The 23,892-nt window shown below is 40.6% G+C and overlaps 2 protein-coding genes across 4 annotated transcripts in view; both read left to right on the top strand.

Annotated features, from left to right (window-relative positions):
- LOC148882772 (CMP-N-acetylneuraminate-beta-galactosamide-alpha-2,3-sialyltransferase 1-like) overlaps positions 1-11,793 on the top strand; it is a 58,392-nt gene extending 46,599 nt beyond the window's left edge. For all 3 annotated transcript variants that reach the window (XM_088987040.1, XM_088987038.1, XM_088987039.1), the window contains 6 exons: positions 1,887-2,453; positions 4,152-4,345; positions 8,354-8,533; positions 9,558-9,603; positions 10,717-10,836; positions 10,911-11,793. In XM_088987040.1, the coding sequence (XP_088843166.1) occupies positions 2,187-2,453; positions 4,152-4,345; positions 8,354-8,533; positions 9,558-9,603; positions 10,717-10,836; positions 10,911-11,084 (981 nt within the window). In that variant the 5' untranslated portion in view covers positions 1,887-2,186 and the 3' untranslated portion in view covers positions 11,085-11,793. The remainder of the gene's footprint in view (positions 1-1,886; positions 2,454-4,151; positions 4,346-8,353; positions 8,534-9,557; positions 9,604-10,716; positions 10,837-10,910) is intronic.
- Positions 11,794-13,468: 1,675 nt separating this feature from the next.
- Positions 13,469-23,892, top strand: cpsf1 (cleavage and polyadenylation specific factor 1). Its single transcript, XM_089023469.1, has 38 exons — positions 13,469-13,633; positions 14,171-14,336; positions 14,551-14,578; positions 14,658-14,782; positions 14,857-14,937; positions 15,103-15,254; positions 15,437-15,583; positions 15,669-15,808; positions 15,901-16,011; positions 16,086-16,179; positions 16,364-16,451; positions 16,571-16,711; positions 16,789-16,840; positions 16,923-16,996; positions 17,112-17,186; positions 17,263-17,343; positions 17,746-17,835; positions 17,908-18,084; positions 18,288-18,429; positions 18,503-18,681; positions 18,871-19,010; positions 19,711-19,891; positions 19,987-20,193; positions 20,279-20,368; positions 20,441-20,584; positions 20,661-20,813; positions 20,880-20,996; positions 21,077-21,167; positions 21,250-21,334; positions 21,989-22,130; positions 22,219-22,371; positions 22,448-22,624; positions 22,765-22,831; positions 22,910-22,957; positions 23,030-23,185; positions 23,265-23,394; positions 23,475-23,613; positions 23,687-23,892. The coding sequence occupies exons 2-38, from the start codon at positions 14,193-14,195 to the stop codon at positions 23,732-23,734; spliced, it is 4,389 nt and encodes a 1,462-aa protein (XP_088879595.1). The 5' UTR covers positions 13,469-13,633; positions 14,171-14,192; the 3' UTR covers positions 23,735-23,892.

Here is a 23,892-nt window from a genome sequence, read left to right on the forward strand (position 1 = left end):
GACAACCAACACCATTTTTTTGTACTGTATCAGAAAACAATTCAGCCATCTGCCGACCCAAACGCTATCAAAACACATGATTTGTTGATGAAATATGGCATGATGTGCTTGCCGAATCATCTGGCGTTCCCCGCCCTCTCCTTTTTGTCAATTTCACTATGTTGTGCAGACTAAATGAAATGTTAAAACCGCTGGCACTCCGCCGGCCCTCTTTCCCTCTTCTATTGTTTTACTTTTCTCCTCTTTTTCCTTTTTGTATAATGATTATTTGTCAGGAACTCTTATTCCCTGTGCGATCAAGTATTGTCTCTTACGCGATTATGTCACCTAATGTATGTTGCCAAATGTTTACAAAATGTTAACAGTAGAAAGTAATGCAGAAAGAGTTGTTAAGACGCACCTCTGATTTACTTCTAGAAGCTCCACGAGCTTTTCAAAGCCAGTGGTTTTGATTGCTTTTGTTATGTTTCGTTTGCAGGGTTGTTTGTTTCTTTTACTTTGTTTGTTTGCATGCCATATACATAAATAAATACATACATACATACATACATACATACATACATACATACATACATACATACATACATACATACATACATACATACATGAATGAATGAATGAAAAGAAACAAAACAATGGGATCACAGAGTTCAGATTCGGAGAAGATGCTTTCTTGTTACTCATCCAGTTATGAATATGATTCTAATAGTTCTGAAGAGGAAAGTATAAATGTTTGCAATCGATTAAAGGAGTACTCCCATATCAATTCGAGCTGTCAATGACAGCAATGTAGCGTCCCAGAAAATGCACAAGATAGCGACCAAGCTCCGTTGGAAATGGGCTGATTTGTCTGCTGGGAATTTGTGTCAGCGAATATCAAATAGTAGTCTTGGTGCAACACACAACGATTCACCATCGCATTATTTATGTATTTTCCTTCTAATTTCGCCATCAACACGGATCAACACGAAGTTTTCAGACCAAACAAATCATCGCAAAATGCATGTATTGTCGCTTTCTCGGTCAGGGGTGTTCCTTCAGTGACATGACGTCAGGAATCGTCACCAACTCGAAAACAAGACTTCCTGAATATTCAGTGTGAGTCTTAAAACGTAAAATAGAGCTATATGCCATGGAATCTTTGTAAAATACGCTCAGTAGAAGTCATTTGAAGTGATTTTACAAATTATGGACACGACTTGTCCGGAGGCGTTGGTTGTCCTTTAAGCACTTTCTGTAACTGGCGGGTATCTTGTCATTTGTTGCCATGACAACGAAAATATAATTTATTTGGACTTGTTCTGTAAAAGTGTTTAACATTTCTATGCGAAACTTTATATGTGTGTTTTTCTAAAAATTGTCTTCCATACTTTATTTATAATGTTTGTCATTGTCACTTCCGCTTCCGTGTCAGGTGTTGTAGATAAAAGCGAGTACGGCGAGACAGACGGAACAAAAGTCTCGAGACAGACACAAGGAGAGCGACCGCTAGATAGAGAACGAGACACAAGCAGAGTAACGAAAGTCTCGAGAGAGAGACAAGCAGAGCAACGAAAGTTTCAAGTCTACGTCGTTTATCTACTTTCGGTTAATAAGGTGCACACGGTATGTTATTAATTTCCTTATTGACTGAATGTTTTGTCGAACTTATTGTAATGTTGTTGTTTCAATGTTCTTTATAGTTTTCACGGTGTTCAAGTGTTTCACAATAAACGTTGTGACATCAGTACGAAGCGTCATCCTTGATCGGGGTAGAAACACTTTCTGTACCCTCTTTGTTACATGAAGCAGTTCTAGATGAAAGGTTGCTTCCCAATTGATACTCTCTCTTTAAAACGATTCTGCAAATAAGTAGAAAACTAAATGTCCTTTTGTTTCCATTTTAGGTAGATGATTAAATGAACGGATGACCCCGCCAGCCGCTGACTTTATTGAGTCAACGTGGGAGCGAGGGGGGGCGAGCTGCTCATTAGCCGGCCCGGAGGATATCAAGCGGGGAGCAGCGGGATTCGAAAAGAAAAAAAAAAGACGTTCGGCAAAGCAAAGATGTGAAAATCAAGAAGCTTGGAGGAGGACGTGTCAGCTGAGGACGGATTTGCTTCTTTACAAAGAACTTGCGAAAGTCCACATATTTCCCATTCTATTTTTATCTTGGGCGCACTGCAGGTTCCCGACCAAGTGACAGCATGGCGGTTACCAAATATAGGAAGTTAAAGACTTTGGTGGTGCTGTTGTGCATCGTGACGTTCACCACGTTGTTTTTCAACCACACTTTGCGAGACCCTATCGGCTATTTCTACAAGTTGGCCACCTCCAAGGCCCCGTGCGCCTGTCTGCGCTGTATGACCCCGGAGGATGACCCCTGGTTCACGGAACGCTTAGACCGCTCCGTTCACCCGCTCATGACCAGGAAAAACAGCATGCTCTCGGATGAAACCTATAAATGGTGGCAGGTAATCCATTTTCATCCATTCGGGTTTTGTCCCGTTCGTCTTCATTTAGGTTCCTGGGAAGTTTTGGTGCCAGACACATTGCCACCAATCAAAATCGGCTCATCACTGAAGAACCAGACTTTTTTTTTTTTTTTTTTTTTTTTGGGGGGGGGGGGGGGGGGGGGTACTTCCGGATAAATTCCCAGGGCCAAATTCAACACATGCAACCAAGCTACCCCGTTTATCGATAAGGCGACTGAGTGAATCTGCTATCTTGCATTGACCGTGTCTAATTTGAGACTGCGGGGAAAATAAATAAATAAACAAACAAAATAATGTTAAAGTGATAATTACACTAATAAATAAATAAATACAGTAAATTCTCGTTATATCGATATTCAAGGGAGTCTGAAAAAATATCGATACAACCGGGACTATCGATATATCCGACCCTGTTTGCATGTAATTTTCTCCGTGCGTGCATAGAAATAGTATCGATATAACCGGGACTATCGATATATCCGATATCGATATAACGAGACTTTACTGTAAATAAATACCTGGATGGATAAATAAATAAATTGCTGGATGGATAAATAAACAAACACATATTTTAACATAAATGAATATGTAAATAAATAAATACATAAATAAATAAATAGGCACAAGAATAAATAAACAGACAAATAAATAAATAAATAAATAGCTGGATGGATGAATAAACAAACACCTAACTAAAGACAAATGAATAAATAAATACAGAAATAAATACATAGGTATGTGACTAAATATTTAATTAATAATAAATGAATAAATGCATAACCAAATAAATAAATATCTGAATGATTACTTAATAAATACATAAATAAAAAGACAAATAAATTAATTAATAGCTGCATGGATAAATGAACAAACACGACTAAACACACAAATTAATAAATTAATAAGCACGGGAATAAATACACAAATGAATGAATAAATAAATAAATATGTAATTAAATACATAAATAAACAAACAAATAAATTAATATATAAATGGATAAATGAACAAACACAACTAAATACACAGTAAATAAATAAATAAATAGGTACAGAAATAAATAAATAGAGAAAAAAAGTGTACAAGGTTGCCTGTCACAAGTGATTTGAGCAAATGCTTCTCAGAGAAAACCCCACAAGGCAAAAGTGTTGCATGTCGATAGCTGAATGGCACATGATGCCAAAGGGCGTGACCTTTGCATGACCCTGGCCTCATTTTAGTGATCCCATTTGCTCAAATAATGGTGCAGACGGTTATGTTGCCAACTAAAACAGCAACACCCACCCAAAAAAATTGACATTCAAAGCTATTTCCATCCAGCAGTCTCTTCATTCGAACGCAGTGTTTAATGTACGTCTGGCGAAAATAAATTCCTCTCGTCTCTCAATGAGCTGCCGCCTGGTAAAAAGGTCTCATCCTTTCAATTTCCAGGCCGCTCGGCACAAATAGCAACGCGCACACTGGCGCTGCATTTATTTTATCTGCTGTCTCAGCCAGTTGAAAGCCATCAGAGAAGACGGGTCCAAAAGCCCCCCCCCCCAAGGATGTGTCAGTAATGCGTTGGCCTCCTGAAGCTCCTTTGCCCTTGTTCAATCGCTCCCACTTCAATTTAGCCCGCAGCGAAGCAAATGCTCAGAGGCTGTTGTTTGTGCCCCATCCCCTTTTTTTTACTCCACCAGGAACTACAGATGGAGAATCGGCCGGCAAAATTAAGCGATGTGATAGAGGAGCTTTTTCAAGTCATTCCCGACGACATTCTCTACGCAGACGCAGGGCCTCACCGCTGCCGGATCTGCTCGGTGGTGGGCAACTCTGGGAACCTCAAAGGATCCCAGTATGGACACCTGATCGACTCCAGTCATTTCATTCTAAGGTCAGCAACGTCAAGATATTTCTTGGGTTTTTCCAAGAAACAAGAACATTTTTTTAATGCACCCAAGTGAGACAGCAATATGGAAATTGAACAGAGGCATTTTGAGAAATCTGATGTGAGAAATGTAGCAAAAGAATTGAGGGGCAAAAATGTACCATTGGAACCACAATAAATAACATTAAAATAAATAAACACTCGAATGAATGAATGAATGAATAAATAAATACATGGATAAATACATGGATAAATAAATGAATCAATCCAATCAATCAATACATATATAAATACATGGTCTGCATGGATAAATAAATAAATGGATAAATACACAAATAAATGGTTAAATACATAAATAAATAAATATATGGGTAAATACCTAAATAACATTAATAAATAACATTAATAAAAGTAAATACAAATAAGTATACGGATTAATAAAAAAAAAATAATAATAATAATAAATAAATAAATAAAATAATAAATTAATTAGTAACATTAATAAATACCGAATACATAACATGAATATAAACAAATAATACTAAATACAAATAAATTAATTACAAAAATAAAAAATATGTAGGTTTAATCATACACATTGGCCAATTTAAAACCAAACCAATAAACTATTAGAGGCTATATAAATCCTCCGGATAGTAAAACAAAAGATTGGGAACACTTTTATTCCCAAACATGGCTGCTGCTGTTGCACGGCGTCACGACTGCTTATCATCCAGCCCAGCCGCCACCGTGACAGCTCGACGCCGTTGTCTCCCCGATTCAATTAAACGCTACCGCCACCGCGACACACGTTCTCTATCCTGGCCATTAGCGCAGCGCCTTGTGCTACATGGCGCTGGAAATATATTCTCCGGTCTTTTTTTAATTCAGCCCAGCATGATGTTTGCAGTCACGCTCGGTTGGGGGAAGAAGAAGGGGTGGCACTCAGCCAAAAGGTCACAGCAGCAACACAATACGCTGTGTAACGATGCGAGACATACAGTAGTTCAGCAAACAAAAGCGCCAACAATGAATTTGGTTGCCCCCGAATGCAGATAAAAGAGAAAGCAATCATTTTGGGGTCGTCGTCGTGTGCTTAATCCATTAGCCCAGCGTTGTGTTCCTATTTGCCCTCCTGAATGGAGGATCCGTCAAAAGCTTAAATTGCAGAGCCTCATAGAAGTCGGTGCAAACAGCCTCATTAAGATACATTTTGAAGCTAGCATAAGAAATGGTTTTGGCGCCTTCAATATGTTTGTTGTTTTGAAATTGCCTTTAAAAGCCGCCATTACGGAAAAGCAAGACTGAAAATGCTACAATGGTAAATTAGAATGGAACCTTTGACCCTTGACCCATTAACTCATTCGCTACCATTTCCGAATTTAATCAGGAATTGAAAAGCATCACGTGGATCGCCATTCCCAAATTTCTTCGGGTTTTGGTTTTTCTTGCAGGGGTGTCTGAATAAAGTGTTGGTCAGACCTCTGCAAATGTTTTCCCTTCCACAAGGGGGCAGCATTTACCTTTTGTGTATTTTAGCACTTTGTCACAGCTTAAGCTGTTAAAGCGTTATATAAATCAATATGTATTGTATTGTATTTAGTACATCCGCTCACATTCCAAGCTTAGAAAACTGCAGACCCATATAACTTAGGAATTAACTCTTTTTTTTCTGATGAAAGAAGGTAGTCTAAGGCTTTTTATGCTGAATTGAATGTTTATGACAAAAACCCTGGCACTGGAGTGGACACATTTTTGCACATCGTCTAGCAGTGAATGAGTTAACTGTCCTGCATAATCGCTATTTTTTTATGTCAACGTTATAAATATACAAACGCAAAAGTGCAGATCCTTTACGATGAACTTTTCAATAAAACCCCAAAATCGTTTTTGCGTCTTGATGCAACGAATAAAAACGCTCCTCTCCGGGATCAGTCAGCCGGAAGCACGTTAAAGCATTTTGAGAACTTAACCTTAAGAAGAGGGAGGAGCGGCAACGGCGGTAGTCGGCGTGTGAAATGAGACGGGCGTGAAATACATACCGCTGACCTTTCAAGTGTTACGCGCTTTCTACATGCTGCGTGAGCTCACAGTGCACCTCAAGCTTGAGGATATTGTGACACATTTACTGGGAACATAAATATGTCACTGTTACTTACATCCATTTAGATAGTCACAAAAACACACGATCAAAATGATTTGTGGACGTTTAGTGGGCTTAAAAATAAACAAACGAATGAATGAATACATAGGTAGCTAAATAAATGGATGAATAGATAAATAAATAAGTTAATAAATACATAAGTTAATAAATACATTTAAAATAAATGAATACATCCAAAAATAAATAAATACATACATGAATAGATAAACAAATAAATAAATAGGTAAATGAATAAATACATTTAAAACAAATACATACATTTAAAATAACTGCATGCACCTAAAATAAATGCATGCATACATACATACGTACATACATAACATACATACATACATACATACATACATACATACAGACATACATACATACATACATACATACATACATACATACAAATAAATACATCAGTAGCTAAATAAATAAATGGATAAATGATTAAATTAATACACCAATAAATAAATAAATACATTTTAAATGAATACATGCATTTAAAATAAATAAATAAATAGGTGCATACATAAAAATAACTAACTAAATAAATACATGCATGGATAAATAAATAAATACATACATAAATGATACAATGCACTCATATTTAATTCCAATGTTAATTCTAACGTATTATTCCCAGGTCAGCGGAATAAGACCAGTGGATGATTTAATAGAATTCATTTCTCTTTTTCATTGTTATTATGATTGAACTTTTTCAACTGGAAAAGTGTGAGTCGAAATACCCGCAATCCTGTACCGGTGTGACAACCGATGCCCTACCCGTCGTGAACCAAGATAAAAATAGCCCCTTTTGTTTCCCACCATCTAAATAAGTGTTAATTAACTCCAGACATGAAACAATGCTCGGCGTTTCAAGTGATGGAGCCTCAACTATATATTGTGATTTTATTCTCGTAGGAGAAATTGTGTTCAAGGGACACAAATGATTTGTTACGTTGACGTTCATTCGACTTGGCTTTTTTTTTATCGGCCCGCTGTTAAATGGAAAATTGTCGGTTTTTTTTCCAAAGGAGGCTTGTTAGAGCCTGACAGTTTTTGGTGGATAATTTTAGCAGGCTGAATAATGTGCATAAATGATATTGCCGAGACATCAGCAGACAAGACAGGTCGTATTTGTCGATAATTCATCCTCGCTATCCATTCGCTAGGTATTAGCTATCTATTCGCTAGGTATTAGCTATCTATTCTCTAGGTATTAGCTATCTATTCTCTGGGTATTAGCTATCTATTCTAGCTATCTATTCGCTAGGTATTAGCTATCTATTTGCTAGGTATTAGCTATCTATTCTCTAGGCATTAGCTATCTATTCTCTGGGTATTAGCTATCTATTCGCTATGTATTAGCTATCTATTCGCTAGCTATTAGCTATTTATTTGCTAGCTATTATCAATCTATTCGCTAGCTAATAGCTCTCATTCACTAGCTAGCTAGCTTTCTATCTATCTATTTGAGTTACTTCCGGGTTGAGTGAATGCAGGCGCATGTGGCTGCCGCTGCTCAACCACAGAAAAAACTTATCCTGTGACTGTAAAGTAATCTTGAGAGTTTTGAAAGGCGCTTAGAAATGAAATGGGTTATTATTAATGATTTGTCTCCAACGGCATCAGGCTGCCTTCCTCTACTGCAGCAGAGAGCATTGTTAGGGAGCCCAGCGTCAGTGGTTGCGCTGAAAATGGACATCAGATTGCTTTAAATTGCTCTTTGGGAGGCCAGAAATCACCAGAATGGGACTCCTTGTGCTTTTATTTCAGCGCTTTCATTCTTCTCGACATTTCCAAGAACACTGTTTTCATGTGGCAAGTCACACATTTTTTTTATTTTATTTTTCTTACTCCAGAATGAACACAGCTCCCACGACTGGGTTCCAAAAAGACGTGGGCGCCAGGACGACACATCACTTCATGTATCCAGAAAGTTCCATAGATCTGGACAATGCCACCAGTCTGGTGTTCATCCCCTTCAAGACTTTGGATCTTCAGTGGATCATCAGCGCCTTGACCACAGGCACCATTAACCAGTATGCGCAACTATTCAATCTACACTCGTCAATATTTTAGTATTAACTCATTCACTCCCATTCATGAATTTAGTCGGGAATTGAAAATGTGACGTAGAGCGCCATTCCTGAATTTGTTCAGGTTTTGTTTTTTCATGCTTGGGTGCCGATAAAGCGCTGCCCATGGCCTCTAGCAATGTTTCATTTTTCTGTTCTGTTAAAACAAATGAAATGTGTTATTATTAATATTATTATTAATATAATAACATTATTATTATTATTATTGTTGTTATTATTATTATTATTATTATTATTATTATTATTATTATTTTGGCGGGCCTAAAACAGTCATTAGAGGTGGAACAACTTTAAAATATAAACTATTGGCATTTATGACATTGAAAACAAGAGTAATCCTTCAAGAAATTCATGCCCCGCTTGATAAATCCTCGATGGTCGGTGGTTTAATGACTGAGCCTTTGTGATAGTAACACCCCCCCCAAAAAAAAAAAAAAAAAAACTAGATAAATGTAGACTTCTGTCTATAACTTGGCAGCAGAGGTAAACCCAGACAAATGTGCCTCATGAAAGTGCAGTTGCTGCCCAAGTAATCATTGTGCATCATTAAATGTCATTTTACAAGCCAAAAGACTGCACCGGAGCAGGTGGAATGGTGTGTGTGTGTGTGTGTGTGTGTGTGTGTGTGTGTGTGTGTGTGTGTGTGTGTGTGTGTGTGTGTGTGTGTGTGTGTGTGTGTGTGTGTGTGTGTGTGTGTGCGCGTGGGTGGGGGGTTGTTTAAAACCCACTCTCCATCTCAAGATGGCTGTTCTGAAGTTGAGCAAGTTGAGATTTTGGGAATGTACACCAACTATAGTTTATATATGGGAAAAAAAATGAACATACACCATTCGTTGGGGGTGCGCTTTATACAGTACTTCGGTGCACCTAATACGCCGGAAAATCCGGTAATTGATGGCTTTTTTTTCCGGGTAATGACAAAACACACTAACCTGCTCTTTGTTTTGGTCTCTTCCCAAACTAACAGCACATACATTTCTGTGAAGTCCAGGATTAAGGCAAACAAGGATAAGGTCATTTAATTTCCCTTTCATTGTTTTTTTAATTAGAAAATACAGTGATATCTTGGCTTACGAACTTAATTGGTTCCCAGAAAGTGTGTGTAAGGCGAAAAGCGTGTATTCCAAACATTAATTTCCCATAGCAAACCATTAAAATGAGAATAATCCATTCCCATGTCCCCATAAAACATAATCGTCTACTAAATAAGCCTTAAAACTACACAAATTATACCTTATTTTATGTATAATAAATGTACTATGGTATTGTAATTAAAGACATAAACTGTACTGTATAATAAAGTCGTTTTATTTACCTTTGTGATGGCCGTTGATGGCTTGATGGAATGGATAGCTTTTTGCATAAAGTGTATAAAGGAGGTCTGGGTTGTACATCTTGGGAGTTGTGATATTGCAACAGCAACACGTGCAGGCAGACACACTAGAAACTTCATTAATAGCTGGTTCCCTTGCTTGTCTTTTCTCTTCAAATTGTACAGGTGGCTTGTGCGGGATATTTGTGAAGCCTGATTGATATTTTAACCTTGCAGACTACACTCTGCCTTTGAACTATCAATAAAGTTGAAACGAGTCCAAATGTCACTGTTTTCTATCCATTTTCTCACTTTTTCACCTTTGTTTTTTGTGTGTGCTATCTGTCGTCTGCCTTTTCTGTTTCATGTGCTCACAGCGTCCAACAAGCACGCTTTGAGAGCACTCTAACCCCTCCTCCTCCTCACAGCTGCGTGTGTCCCCTCCCTCCTTTATCACGGATCTTGACCAATCACATGCGGCTTTAACGGAAGACTGGGGTTGAGGAGTAGAGGACAAAAAAAAGTCGGCTGCCATTTCTAGCTCCTCGTTTACTTCTGAGACCCTGCTCCAAGAACCAGCTCGTTCGCGAACGACACATCACTCATTGCGGCGCTCCGTGTGTTTCCTGAAAAATAGTTTGTATGCCAAGATTATATTCTCGCGAAGTTAACGTTTGTAAGGGGAAAAGTTCATTAGCTAAAGCGTTCGTAAGCCGAGGTATCACTGGATTTGCAATTCCACTAAAGCAAAAACCGCAACCGGAAGAAATGATGCTCCTCTATCAATAATTGTTGCCTTATCTGTTTTCCAAAGGTGTTGATTTACAACCCGGCATTTATCAAGTACGTCTTTGAATCTTGGCTGGAGGGGCATGGGCATTATCCTTCCACTGGCTTCCTCAGCTTGATGTTTGCTCTCCACATTTGTGACGAGGTAACACGAATGCGGCATTCAATGCGGATTCATCATGGAAGAATTTGTATGGATTTTTGCGCTTGATATTTTAGGTCAACGTGTTTGGATTCGGCCCAGACCAACATGGTAACTGGCACCACTACTGGGAGGAGAATCTTCTGGCCGGCTATTTCCGAATCACCGGAGTCCATGATGCGGATTTTGAATATAACGTCACACATCTTTTGGCAGACAAACACAAAATCAGAATGTTTGAAGGAAGATGATGTTGTGGGGTACTTATGTGCCATGGGGTGAATGTTTGTAGCATTCTACCATCTATTGTTACATTCGTAGCCTTTATTTTGTGCTCCGCCGTAATCAAAAATTGGAGCAAAAGACACTGGCCACTTTAATAATAATCAGAATCAGAATCATCTTTATTGCCAAGTATGTAGAACACACGAGGAATTTATTTCAGGTCGAACACACTGCACTAGTATCATCATCAAAAAATTGCAAAGAGGCACTATATAGTTCCATTTGGGCTACTGTTTAAAGAGTTAATGGCTTGGGGGAAGACTGTTTAAATGTCTGCTGGATTCGGTGCGCATGGATCGGTAGCGCCTGCCTGAGGGGAGTAGCTGGAAAAGGTGGTGGGCAGGGTGCGGAGGGTCCAGTAGGATTTTCCGCGCCCTAGTTTGGATTCTTGCAGTGTGCAAGTCCTCGAGAGTGGGTAGGGCCGTGCCAATGATTTTGTCCGCCGTCCTAACTGTCCGTTGAAGTCGGATTTTGTCCATTTTTGTGGCGGCCCGAACCAAACGGCGATGGAAGAACACAGGATGGATTCGATGACAGCCGTGTAGAAATGTTGCAGCACCAGGTGCTGTTTCTTTAGCATGCCTCAGGAAGTACATTCTCTGTTGGGCCTTTTTCAGGATAGAGTTGGTCTTAATAATAATAATAATAATAATAATAATAATAATAATAATAATAATAATATAATAATAATAATAATAATAATAATAATAATAATAATCCATTTCATGTATAAGCGCCTTTCAAAACTCTCAAGGTCACTTTACAGTCACAGGATCAGTTTTTCTGTGGGTGAGCAGCGGTAGCGACGCGTGCCAGCGTTCACTCAACCCGGAAGTAACTCAAATAGATAGAAAGCTAGCTAGCTAGCCAATCGATAGCCAACAGATACCTAGCTAGATAGCCAGCCAGCTAGATAGTGAATAGATAGCTAACTAGACAACTATATTAAATATAGAGTGCACAAAAAATTTTGAATAACTAGTTTTCAAATGACTGTTAGCCCGGATAAATACAGAGGGTTGTGTCAGGAAGGGCATCTGACGTAAAAGCTTGGCCAAAACAAACATGCGGATCAAACCTCTAAAGATGGAGGACACTGATTTGCTGTGGCGACCCCTTGAAAAGGAAAAGCCGAAAGGAAAAGAAGAAGATTGTGGTTTACATTGGGACAATTTGAATTTTTGGTTGGGACTTTCGCGAACAAGATGGAATGAGGTACCTGGTTGTTTTTAAAAATAAATTGGAAAATATCCATTTAGACTTTAAAGCGCTGTCAGTCTTTAATCACACTCGACAAGATAGCACAGGTTCGATTTTCCCTTGTGGAGGCAGCGTTTCATCACCAAGCCATTGAAGTACCGTACACTTGGTCATTTTACCGTAAATTATTAACCCACCTCGTCAACTCATCAAAATGAATATGTGTTCCCAGCAAAACTCAGTGCAGCTCTGCTTACCATTTGGCATTCCATCCCTTTTTGTCCAGACTGGATTATTTTAACCACAGAAAAATAACCGCCTGGAAAGATAGATTGTGACAGATTTAACATCATCATTTGTTAAAATTGTTCAACATATTTCCGTCACATGATGAGTTTAAAAAAGTGCAATGCAATCTTCAATGTGGTGCCTTATCTTTAATGATTTGCATTTCGGTCATGCAATTGAAAACAAATGGATCAAGTGCCTTTACAGTACTTAGTTTGGTTTGTATTCTGATCAGTGAAGCAAAACTACATTATTATTCAAGTTCCAGCCGCTGTTCTGGAAAATATTGACTTTACACATTCCACAGAATAACAGATGATAACGTATTGATTTGATAAGAACCCTATCATTTACTTGGTTGTGCCGTTTCAAGATAAAAAAAGACCACTCTTTGCATAAAATCAACACTGCTGACGGTGGTACGTCGAACAATGTGTAATTTAATGTTTTGCTTCTTGTGCCTTAAAACATTAGGTTGTATTTTGGCCTCAATATGCGAGCAGACTGCTGTAATTCCAAATGAGCTGATTGAAACGTTATCTGATCGTGTGCTGATGTCAAACATGTCAACAGCGTCACCAGGTGGAAACCAATATTGTTATTCTTGTTCTTGTTTTTTTTCTTCTTTTTATCAATTTAATTTAAATAAAGTGATTAAGGAACCGGAGTTCCACACTCCTATTCTAAATTGTCTTGTGGTTATTCAATGCAATTCTTTGGCAACCAGTTACGTGTGTACCCCGCCGACAGCAGGGAAATGTTCCATTCCGCCCGCGACCCCGATGAGAAGTGGATGAGAAATGGATGGGTGGATGGATTTCTTATTCAGTTATGAAAATGACCGCTAGGGGCATCAAAGTGAATAAGATACATATCGCCGTCGAGGAAGATCGAAGTTGCAGCGTTACACTGTATCAAGGAACTTGGTTTATATGGCCACTATATAGTTTAAAACGTTTGTAAGCGAGTTATGCCAAATGAGAAAAGGAACTCCGTATTTTCTTCATTTTGACAGTCTGTTCTATAGGTACGTTCCCAGTTTTTCTTGTTAAAAACGGGCGACTGCGGCCGATGCAGCCCCCTGTTGCTAGCTAGCTAATATGGCTAACTGCACTGCTCTGTACCAGCTAATTTTTGATTGCAACAATTTCTTTTGCACTCCTTGTTTTGAACAAAAAAAAACTACCCATCACAATGATTTGATATGCCCGTTGAGACAAATGTTTTAATCGAGTCGCACTTCATTTGTTCGTCGTAAACCCTGCAACATCCTTAACACAAGGAATAGGTTATTCATTATCCTCGGCTGTATTTTTACTACGATAAAATGATGTATTTTTTCATAACTGTATTAAATAATGATTACCCAGGGAAATATATCCCAACTCAAAGTGTTTCGGAACACGAAGCGTCTGAAATATTTCAAGCAATCAATAGTGAGGCTCTTTCAAATACATGCTTTTTAGTTTCATTGCAGGCAAAACTCCACAGCATGGAACATCCCTTCAGTCACATGTGTACCCCGTTATTGTAATTTTTAATGTTTGAACATGACTGTTTCCAGACGCTGAGGGCATCCTGCCATAATGTATGCTGTGCATAGGCAGGCCCACACGCCCACTGCCGTGGAGTTTTCTGTTTACTGCAACTTCATTTCCAGTAAGGAGAAAAATCTCGTTGTCGCAGGGACGTCACAGCTTTATGTCTACAGGATTATCCACGATGTTGAGGTATTTGTGCAATGCAGTGTCGTCAGAATCAGAATAATCTTTATTGCCAAGGAATTTGTTTCCAGTCGAACACGCTGCACTAGTATCATCATCAAAAAAATTGCAAAGAGCCACTATACAGTTCAATTTGGGCTACTGTTCAAAGAGTTATCAGCTTTTCAAACCTAAACAGGAAGCTTCACCCGAGATGATGTATGTTTTGTTTTTGTTTCAGAGTTCTTCAAAATCTGACAAGCCCTCAGGTATGCCCGGATACTATTTTTCAAGCCTTGTTGTAATTTGATTTCCTGTGAAATTAATGAATCTAATTTGACACCAAAGCACGCAAGGAGAAGCTGGAACAGGTGGCCTGCTTTTCGCTCTTCGGCAACATCATGTCCATGGCCAGCGTGCAGCTGATCGGTTCCAGCAGGGATGCATTGCTCCTTAGTTTTAAAGACGCCAAGGTTCAAGCAATGTACAGTATTAAGTCATGTTTTTTAAAAAATGGATTTCGTCAAATGTTTGTCTTCTCTTACAGTTGTCTGTCGTGGAGTATGACCCGGGGACACATGACCTGAAAACCTTGTCTTTGCATTATTTTGAGGAGCCAGAGCTCAGAGTATGTGTATTACAGCAGTCACCAATTCGTTTTTAAACCCATGCATCCATTTTTTGCTGACATACAGTTTTCTTGTATAGGAGGTTTGACTTAGTTATTTTCATCTGCAAATAAGCACAGTAAGTGTTGAATGAATAAAACCAAATAAATCTTTTCAAATTTTAGGATGGCTTTGTACAGAACGTCCACATTCCCGTTGTTCGTGTGGATCCGGAGAATCGCTGCGCTGTGATGCTCATCTACGGCACCAAACTAGTTGTGCTTCCCTTCCGGAAAGACACGCTGACCGATGAACAGGAGGGTGGAGTTGGAGATGGGTGAGTGTGCAAATCATTTTTCTGTACCAATGAGTTTTATTGTTGTTGTTTTTTTTTTAATGATTTAAACCTCTTCTCAGGTGAAATAATTGCGGTAAGCAGTGTGTTTTGTGGAGGAAGGCAAACATGTATAGACTGTATTATTAAAAGGTCTAAATGTTTCTTATCCGTGTTCCTTGAAGACCCAAATCCAGCTTCCTCCCAAGTTACATCATCGACGTCCGTGAGTTGGATGAAAAGCTGCTCAACATCATCGACATGAAGTTCCTCCACGGCTACTATGAGCCGACCTTGCTCATTCTTTTTGAGCCCAATCAAACATGGCCCGGGTCAGTCGCATCATGCCCTCATCATTGTCTAAAACAGTAATACTAGATGATAGGTAATCCTTTCAATTAAGCTGTGTTTATCCAGGCGCGTAGCCGTGCGTCAGGATACTTGCAGCATCGTCGCCATCTCTCTCAATATAATGCAGAAAGTCCACCCGGTCATCTGGTCTCTCATCAACCTGCCGTTTGATTGCACGCAGGTTATGGCCGTCCCGAAGCCTATTGGTGAGTTTGAGCTCGTTTCTAGCCTCCTTATACTTCAGGCGGTCAAAAAGCTGGTTTTCAGTCAATTCTAATCACACTCTAATGACCGTTAGGCGGCGTGGTGGTTTTTGCAGTGAACTCACTGCTATATCTAAACCAAAGTATTCCACCATACGGAGTATCGCTTAATTCCCAGACGAATGGAACCACAGCTTTCCCTCTTCGTAAGTCCTAAACACAATGCAGTCACCCCGAACACCCATCTTACATAATCACCGCCTTTATTTTATTTTTTAAGGCGTACAAGAAGAGGTCAAGATCACTCTGGACTGCTCCCAGTCTGACTTTATTGCCCATGACAAAATGGTTATCTCTTTAAAAGGAGGAGAAATGTGAGTTGCTTAATTACATTTCCAAATGAACACGGTCCCAATTGTGTTCGGGAACAGGGTATTTTCGTGGATGACACAGTTTTGATTAACACTTGATGAAGATACTTTGTGTCCACTGTGTGGCCTCCACATACTGCTACATGCAAATTTGGTTAAACTCATGAGCTCGCTTTATGGGTTACAGTTATGTTTTGACACTCATCACTGATGGCATGAGGAGTGTGCGGGGCTTCTATTTTGACAAAGCTGCCGCCAGCGTTTTGACAACTTGTGTAAGTTCTTCTCGTCTTAGAACGACAGTTCTTCACAGGCTTAATCAAGTCAAAAATTGACCGTAAAAAAAATACTATTACCTTCAACTGTTAATGTTGGTTGGTTCTCCCCATCTCAGATGGTCACCATGGATCCCGGCTATCTCTTCCTTGGCTCCCGCCTGGGAAATTCCCTGCTCCTCAAGTACACAGAGAAGCTTCAGGAAGCGCCACTAAATGAGGTCAAAGAAACGGAGGACACTGGGATAGAAATGGAGAAGGTAAAGTTGATGCTCATCCAGACGACATAAACGCTTGAACACTCGTTTGACATAACTAAGGCGAGTGACAATTCCAGGAGGAACCACCAAACAAAAAGAAGAAAGTAGAATCCTCCGGCAACTGGACAGGTACTCTGTATTTCAAAATCTTTTTGGAAATGTGCTCCTTGCATATTTGTTTCATTCCTGTGCTTCGCGTCCGTTTTCACAGATGAGGTGGACGAAATTGAAGTGTATGGAAGCGAGGCTCAGTCCGGCACACAACTATCCACATACTCTTTTGAGGTAAAATATATCATTGAAACCTCAATCTCAACGTTTTTGGATATCGTTTTAGCCTCCGTGTTAGCGGTGTGTTACATCTGTGCGAGTTTTTCTAAAATAAACATTGTCCTTGCAGGTATGTGATAGCATATTGAACATTGGACCGTGCACTAATGCCTCCATGGGGGAACCAGCGTTCCTTTCAGAAGAGGTTTGTCCTCCTGCTTAGTCATGTCTCTTCAGGGTTTTTTAATTAAAAAGAACAAAAAAACATTCCTTCGACTCAGTTTCAGGCCAACACGGAGCCTGACCTGGAAGTGGTGGTCTGTTCCGGCTTCGGGAAAAACGGGGCGTTGTCAGTTCTTCAGGTGATCAGAATATTCCTTCTCCCCCCTCTCTGAGAGTGTATATCACAGGTTTCAAAGTCAAGGCCCGCGGGCCAAATCCGGCCCGCCACATCATTTTTTTCGGCCGCGAAAGCAAATCAAACTTGTTAAATTCCATGATGATTGCTAAAATCTGAGCCAAAAATTTCAGATTTTTGGATGTCAACCACAATAAAAGTCATTATTCTTGTTATTCATTAATTTGCTGTGTGCTCTATATGTAATATTTGAAGGGATTTAAACATTCTAATGGGTTCCCCAAATTCATAACGGCCCTCGAGAGGAAACCATAACTACAATGTGGCCCGCGGCAAAAAATGACTTTGACACCCCTGGTGTATATGCACCGTTCTAAAAACCCTTTTGTTCCTGTTGTCTTGTTAGAGAAGCATTAGACCACAAGTTGTCACGACGTTTGAGTTGCCGGGATGTCACGACATGTGGACTGTCATCTCAAGTGAAGTCAAGGAAAAAGTAGCGTTTGTTTTAACTAGATGCAAGTTTCAATTGTTTTTTGGGGTTTTTGCAAGTTTGTTGTCATCCTAGGCAGTAAAAACTGAGTCGGATGATGGGGGTGACAAGGAAGTGGCTGAGGATACGGAAGTAGGAGAAAAGGAGAAAGAAGCCGGGAAAAAGGAAGAAGAGCAGAAGAAAGAGACTCCTTTGGAGGATGATACCAAAAAGCACGGCTTCCTCATCTTGAGCCGAGAGGATTCAACCATGGTAGGGACCACGTTTTTCGACTCTTTTTAATTAGGTCTGTGTAAGCTCTCAGTCGTACGGGAGTGGTCCATCGATGAAAAGGTTTCTTCAGCCGTCATCTGTACTTCTTTGAAAGAAGTACAGATGATGGCTGAAGAAAACTTTTCATCTTTTTAATTAGGGTTTTGGTGTTATTTTTGAGACCAATTCTACCGCCTCTGTAGATCCTACAAACAGGTCAGGAGATCATGGAGCTGGACACCAGTGGATTTGCCACGCAGGGCACCACTGTGTTTGCGGGGAACATTGGGGAAAACAAATATATCATCCAAGTCTCCCCGATGGGCATCAGGCTTCTGAAAGGAGGTAAAAAAGTGCCCCCTCCCCCCTCACCCAAATACAATAATTTTTTTCCCGCTCTTCCCTGTTGTTTCTCCAGTGACTCAACTGCACTTCATCCCAGTGGACCTGGGCACTCCCATAGTGCACTGCTCTGTGGCGGACCCCTATGTGGTCATCATGACCGCCGACGGCATGGTCTCCATGTTTGTGCTGAAGACCGACTCGTACATGGGGAAGACGCAGCGACTCTCTTTGCGGAAACCGCAAATTTCCACTGTGAGTGTCAAATGATCGTTTATATGTTACGGAAGCAACGCGCATTTGTTGACATTTTTTTTCTCAACATTTTCAAATTATCAAGACAAAACACTTCGCAATCTAAAATATTAATGTCGCAGCATGTTATTTAATTTTCACATTGCATTTAATTTCATGTCAAGTTTCCAATTGTCTCCCATCATCAAGCAATCACGTGTGATTGCGCTTTGCGCATACCGAGACATGAGCGGAATGTTCACCACAGAGAACAGAGTGAGCTGTCCCGTCGTGGAGGACACAAACACGAGGGGCATGTCTGAAGAAGAGACAGTCATTCAGGACCTCAGGTGAGGGTTCACCCTGGTTCGTTTGGTATTTGTCATTCTGTTTAACTCATTCACTGCCAGACATGTGCAAAAAATATGTCCACTGCAGTGCCCGGATTTTTGTCATTGTCAGTCGACCTCCAGGACCCACAGAACATTGAGTTTTTGCACTATATAAACATTCAATTCAGCGAGATAAACGTTAAGACTCTCTTCTTTCATCTGAAAAAAAAAAGTTAATTCCTAAATTATATAGGTCTGGAGTTATAGTAGCTTGAAATCCTGAAGAATGAATGTCTCTCTGTGTCTTTGTTTTGTCATATTGTCTCTATGCTGTCATATTATTTATTTAGTTTTTTTTTTTGTTCTTTTGACTTCAAGACGGCGCCGCGAGAGTGGCTGCCTTTCCAGCAGCTCATGTATTTCGTTTTTCTACTTTCATTCCTTTCATCACTTTGCTGCTGTGAAATGTAAATTTCTCCACTGAGACTAATAAAGGCATATCCAATCCAATCCAAATGAGGGCGCTTGAGGAGTGGACACATTTATGCACATCGTCTGGCAATGAATGAATGGTTATAAATGCATTAACTGGGTACATTGTTTTTCGTTATTTTTTTTTTTCTTTCAAATTTGGTTCTTTTATTGAAATCCAGGCACACCATTACAAATGCTTAGTCTGTTTATTTTTGTATTTATCTATTTATTGCTGTTTGTGCAGTAACGCAGTAGACGATGAGGAGGAAATGCTGTACGGAGACTCAAGTACCTGCGCAGCACCCCAAAAGGAGGAAATGAATCGCACGTCAGGACAAATGGGGCCCTCGGGAAGCGAAGGGAGCCTGGTCAAAGCCGAGCCGACCCACTGGTGTATGATTGTCCGAGAAAACGGTGTCATGGAGGTACACGCCACACACGACCTCATCACCAGGATTTGTTTTGTTTATATATCGACTTTGTCATTTCTTATGTCTTTTTTTTTTTTCTTTCTCAAAAGATTTACCAGCTCCCGGACTGGAGATTGGTCTTCCTGGTGAAGAATTTCCCCGTAGGTCAGAGAGTTCTGGTGGACAGCTCGTCTGGCCAATCAGCAGCGCAGGGTGAAGGAAAAAAGGAAGAAGTGACACGTCAGGGGGACATGCCTTTCGTGAAGGAGGTGACTTTGGTTTCATTGGGCCACAATCACAGCCGGCCATACTTACTGGTAAGTGACTCTCCCAAACATTTCTTCTTGATTTGCTCCAAATCTTGTCTGCGTTATTCCATCGCGGGATATTCTTCTATCCAAGGTCCATGTGGAGCAAGAACTTCTGATCTATGAAGCTTTCCCATATGATCAGCAACAACCTCAAAATAACCTCAAAGTGCGCTTCAAAAAGGTAAGCTGGAATCATTTCACTTCTGGAGGACCCTTACCTTGAGTTATAAACTCTTTTTTTTCCCTTCATTAGATTCCCCACAACATCAACTTCCGAGAGAAAAAGACCAAATTTAAGAGGGATAAGAAGCCAGAAGGAGGCATTGGTGACGAAAACATCATCAAAAGTCGTATTGCAAGGTTTCGATATTTTGAAGACATCTCTGGATACTCAGGGGTAAAAAAGAAAATTCAAACGTCACTTCCCAAAATGCTATTCGCTCATCATTTCTAATTTGCTCGCTCCTCTCAAGGTTTTCATCTGCGGACCCTCCCCTCACTGGATGCTGGTCACCTCTCGGGGGGCGTTGAGACTCCACCCCATGTCCATCGATGGCGCCATTGAGTCTTTCTCCCCCTTCCACAACATCAACTGCCCCAAAGGTTTCCTTTATTTCAACAAGCAGGTAAGCGTGAAGTCCAAATGAATCGCAAATAACTATGACACAATTTCAATGTGTGTTTTTATGCAGGGCGAGCTCAGAATAAGCGTTCTGCCTACCTACTTGTCCTATGACGCCCCCTGGCCAGTGAGAAAGATCCCCCTCAGGTGCACCGTCCACTATGTCTCCTACCATGTGGAAACCAAGGTAAAACTCCTCCTCTTCTGCCTTGACCAGATTCGGGGGAATTTCAGATTATTGCATCGTTCTGTTGAACTCCCGTTTAGGTGTATGCGGTGTGCACCAGCATGAAAGAGCTGTGTACGCGCATCCCTAAGATGACTGGAGAAGAGAAGGAATTTGAAACCATTGAACGAGGTAGACATAAAAAAGCAACTCTCCGAATCCACTTCCGCGGTAACACTGTCTTTGTGTTAATTATTGTCCTGTCCATTTGCAGACGAGCGCTACATCAACCCTCTGCAAGAGAGGTTTTCCATCCAGCTCATCTCACCGGTCAGCTGGGAAACCATTCCCAACACACGGTAAGAATGGACGAAATGAATCGGCAGCTTGACAAAAATCAAATACACTCCAGCCAGCCTTGTCGCATCATGTATGTGGGCCGCGCCCTTTACGCATTTTGACAGCCACCGGCACAACTTTGTAACTCCTCTGCGCATGTCTTTTTCGATTAGCGCGTATTGCTACATGATCCACGCCACATATGACATTCTTGTGTTCAAATAGCTAAAGAAACACATTTTGTCAAACAGCAATTGAAAACTGTTCGTTTACCATAAGAGGTTTTAAATTTCATCACCTGCCATCTTGCCTTATCGATATCAAGCCATATTCACCCTGCATTTGTTTCGGTGCGTTCCAAAGTCATAGTAGAGGATATTTCCGGATTTTCATTTTTAGAATTCGGCCCCTTTTCAGACGTAAGGGGACCAACCGGCCTCCTTTTTAAATTTCACGGATGCATCCCTGATGTTGATTTTTGGTGCTTCATCTGATGCGATATATCGAAAGAGAAATTAAACTAAAGTTAGGCTGGTGTAATGAATGCTAGCGTGCACTCCACGAGGACTGGAGTAAGACCTCGTTCTTCTGGACCTACAAAAAGGTTGCTGATCGCTGCCAGAACCAGCTATGTTTTATCCTTTTTGCTGCACATTTGTCTTTCTCCTCTTCAGTGTTGACCTGGAAGAATGGGAGCACGTAACCTGTATGAAAACGGTGGCGCTGAGGAGTCAGGAGACGGTGTCAGGCCTGAAGGGCTACATCGCTGCCGGGACTTGCGTCATGCAGGGGGAAGAGGTCACCTGCAGGGGACGAGTGAGCAACAGCACCAAAAGGGAATTTTCTTCAATGTCTTTGGGAAATTGTATCTATTATTATTATTTTTTTTTGCTTCCTCCCCAAGATTTTGATCCTGGATGTTATTGAAGTGGTCCCCGAACCTGGTCAACCCCTCACGAAGAACAAATTTAAAATGCTCTATGAGAAGGAACAGAAAGGACCTGTGACAGCACTATGTCACTGCAACGGATATTTGGTGTCAGCCATTGGACAGAAGGTCTCTCTACGGCTTGAAAGATTCACATCTCCCACACTCCATGCTGATGATAGAAAACCAAATGGCGTTACTGCAGATCTTCCTGTGGGTCCTGAAGGACAATGACCTGACCGGCATGGCCTTCATCGACACGCAGCTTTACATCCACCAGATGTTCAGCATTAAGAATTTCATCCTGGCTGCTGATCTGATGAAGAGCATCTCACTCCTGCGCTACCAGGAGACAAGCAAGACGCTGTCGCTCGTCAGCCGGGTGAGACACAAAGGATTTTATTTGGAAATAGTCCCCGGTGGCGGACATTTTCATCTTCCTTGATGTTTTATAGCGGAAAATCCTTCTGTGATTACACCCTTTGGTGGCATTGAGGTATTTTGGTCTTGTTTTGAGAACAGGATGCAAAGCCCTTGGAGGTGTACAGCATTGAGTTCATGGTGGATAACAACCAGCTTGGATTCCTGGGTAAATAAAAATACAAGGGAACACTAGAAGCAAAGAGCGATACCATGGTAGCATTTTCACCAATATTTCCCCCAACAGTGTCAGATCGTGACAGGAACCTCTTTGTTTACATGTATTTACCCGAAGGCAAGTAGCATGATTGAGGTTACTCAGCTCCATGCGCAAAAGCACCCTTTTGATAATACTCAATGTGTGCAGCTAAGGAGAGCTTTGGAGGAATGCGTCTGCTGAGGCGAGCTGACTTCAACGTGGGCGCCCACGTCAATACGTTCTGGCGCATGCCGTGCAGAGGAGCAATGGACACCAGCAACAAAAAGTCTCTGACGTGGGACAACAAGCACATCACCTGGTTTGGTGAGGGAACCTTTATTTTTATGGATTTTTTCACCTCTGGTAAATGCTGGGCCTCATGCTTGTCTGTTTTGTTCTGTAGCAACGCTGGACGGCGGCATGGGGATGCTTCTTCCCATGCAGGAGAAGACGTATCGCCGACTTCTCATGTTGCAGAATGCTCTCAACACCTTGTTGCCTCATCACGCCGGTCTAAACCCCAAAGCTTTCAGGTTCCGTTTAATGCTATATTTATTTCTTAAGAGCCAATGTCATTCTCTTACGTTTTCTTTTTTCACACCTCCTCCTGCAGGATGATGCACTATGAACGCCGAGGCCTTCAAAACGCCGTGCGAAACATCCTGGATGGAGAACTCCTCAACAAGTTCTTATATCTGAGCATGATGGAGCGCAGTGAGCTGGCGAAAAAGATCGGTACCACTCCAGACATCGTAAGGAACACAAATGCATTTCATTTCATATCGACAATATGTAAATAGTCATTTGACCTTTGTTCCTTTCCAGATTTTGGATGACCTTCTGGAAATCGACAGAGTGACGGCTCATTTCTAACAGCCACATTTTATATGACAGTATTGCAGACTGATTCATACCCATTGTTTTCTAGCTATTCCAGAGTCATTTTTGTTTAAAAAAAGTCACTAAAAAGTCTGACCAAAAAAGATCTATTTTTTTTTTCATTTGTTTGCCGGCTAAAACATGACAATGGA

Source organism: Hippocampus bargibanti, linkage group LG20 (genome assembly GCF_051943395.1).
Source record: "Hippocampus bargibanti isolate YZ-2025 linkage group LG20, ASM5194339v1, whole genome shotgun sequence".
NCBI lineage: Eukaryota > Metazoa > Chordata > Actinopteri > Syngnathiformes > Syngnathidae > Hippocampus > Hippocampus bargibanti.

Bases quoted from the DNA above. Each gene is read 5' to 3' on its own strand.
- cpsf1 (XM_089023469.1), top strand. From the start codon at position 14,193: ATGTATGCTGTGCATAGGCAGGCCCACACGCCCACTGCCGTGGAGTTT. The intron at 17,344-17,745 runs GTGATCAGAATA...TTGTCTTGTTAG, and splicing joins GGGCGTTGTCAGTTCTTCAG to AGAAGCATTAGACCACAAGT. The intron at 22,372-22,447 runs GTCTCTCTACGG...GCGTTACTGCAG, and splicing joins TGTCAGCCATTGGACAGAAG to ATCTTCCTGTGGGTCCTGAA.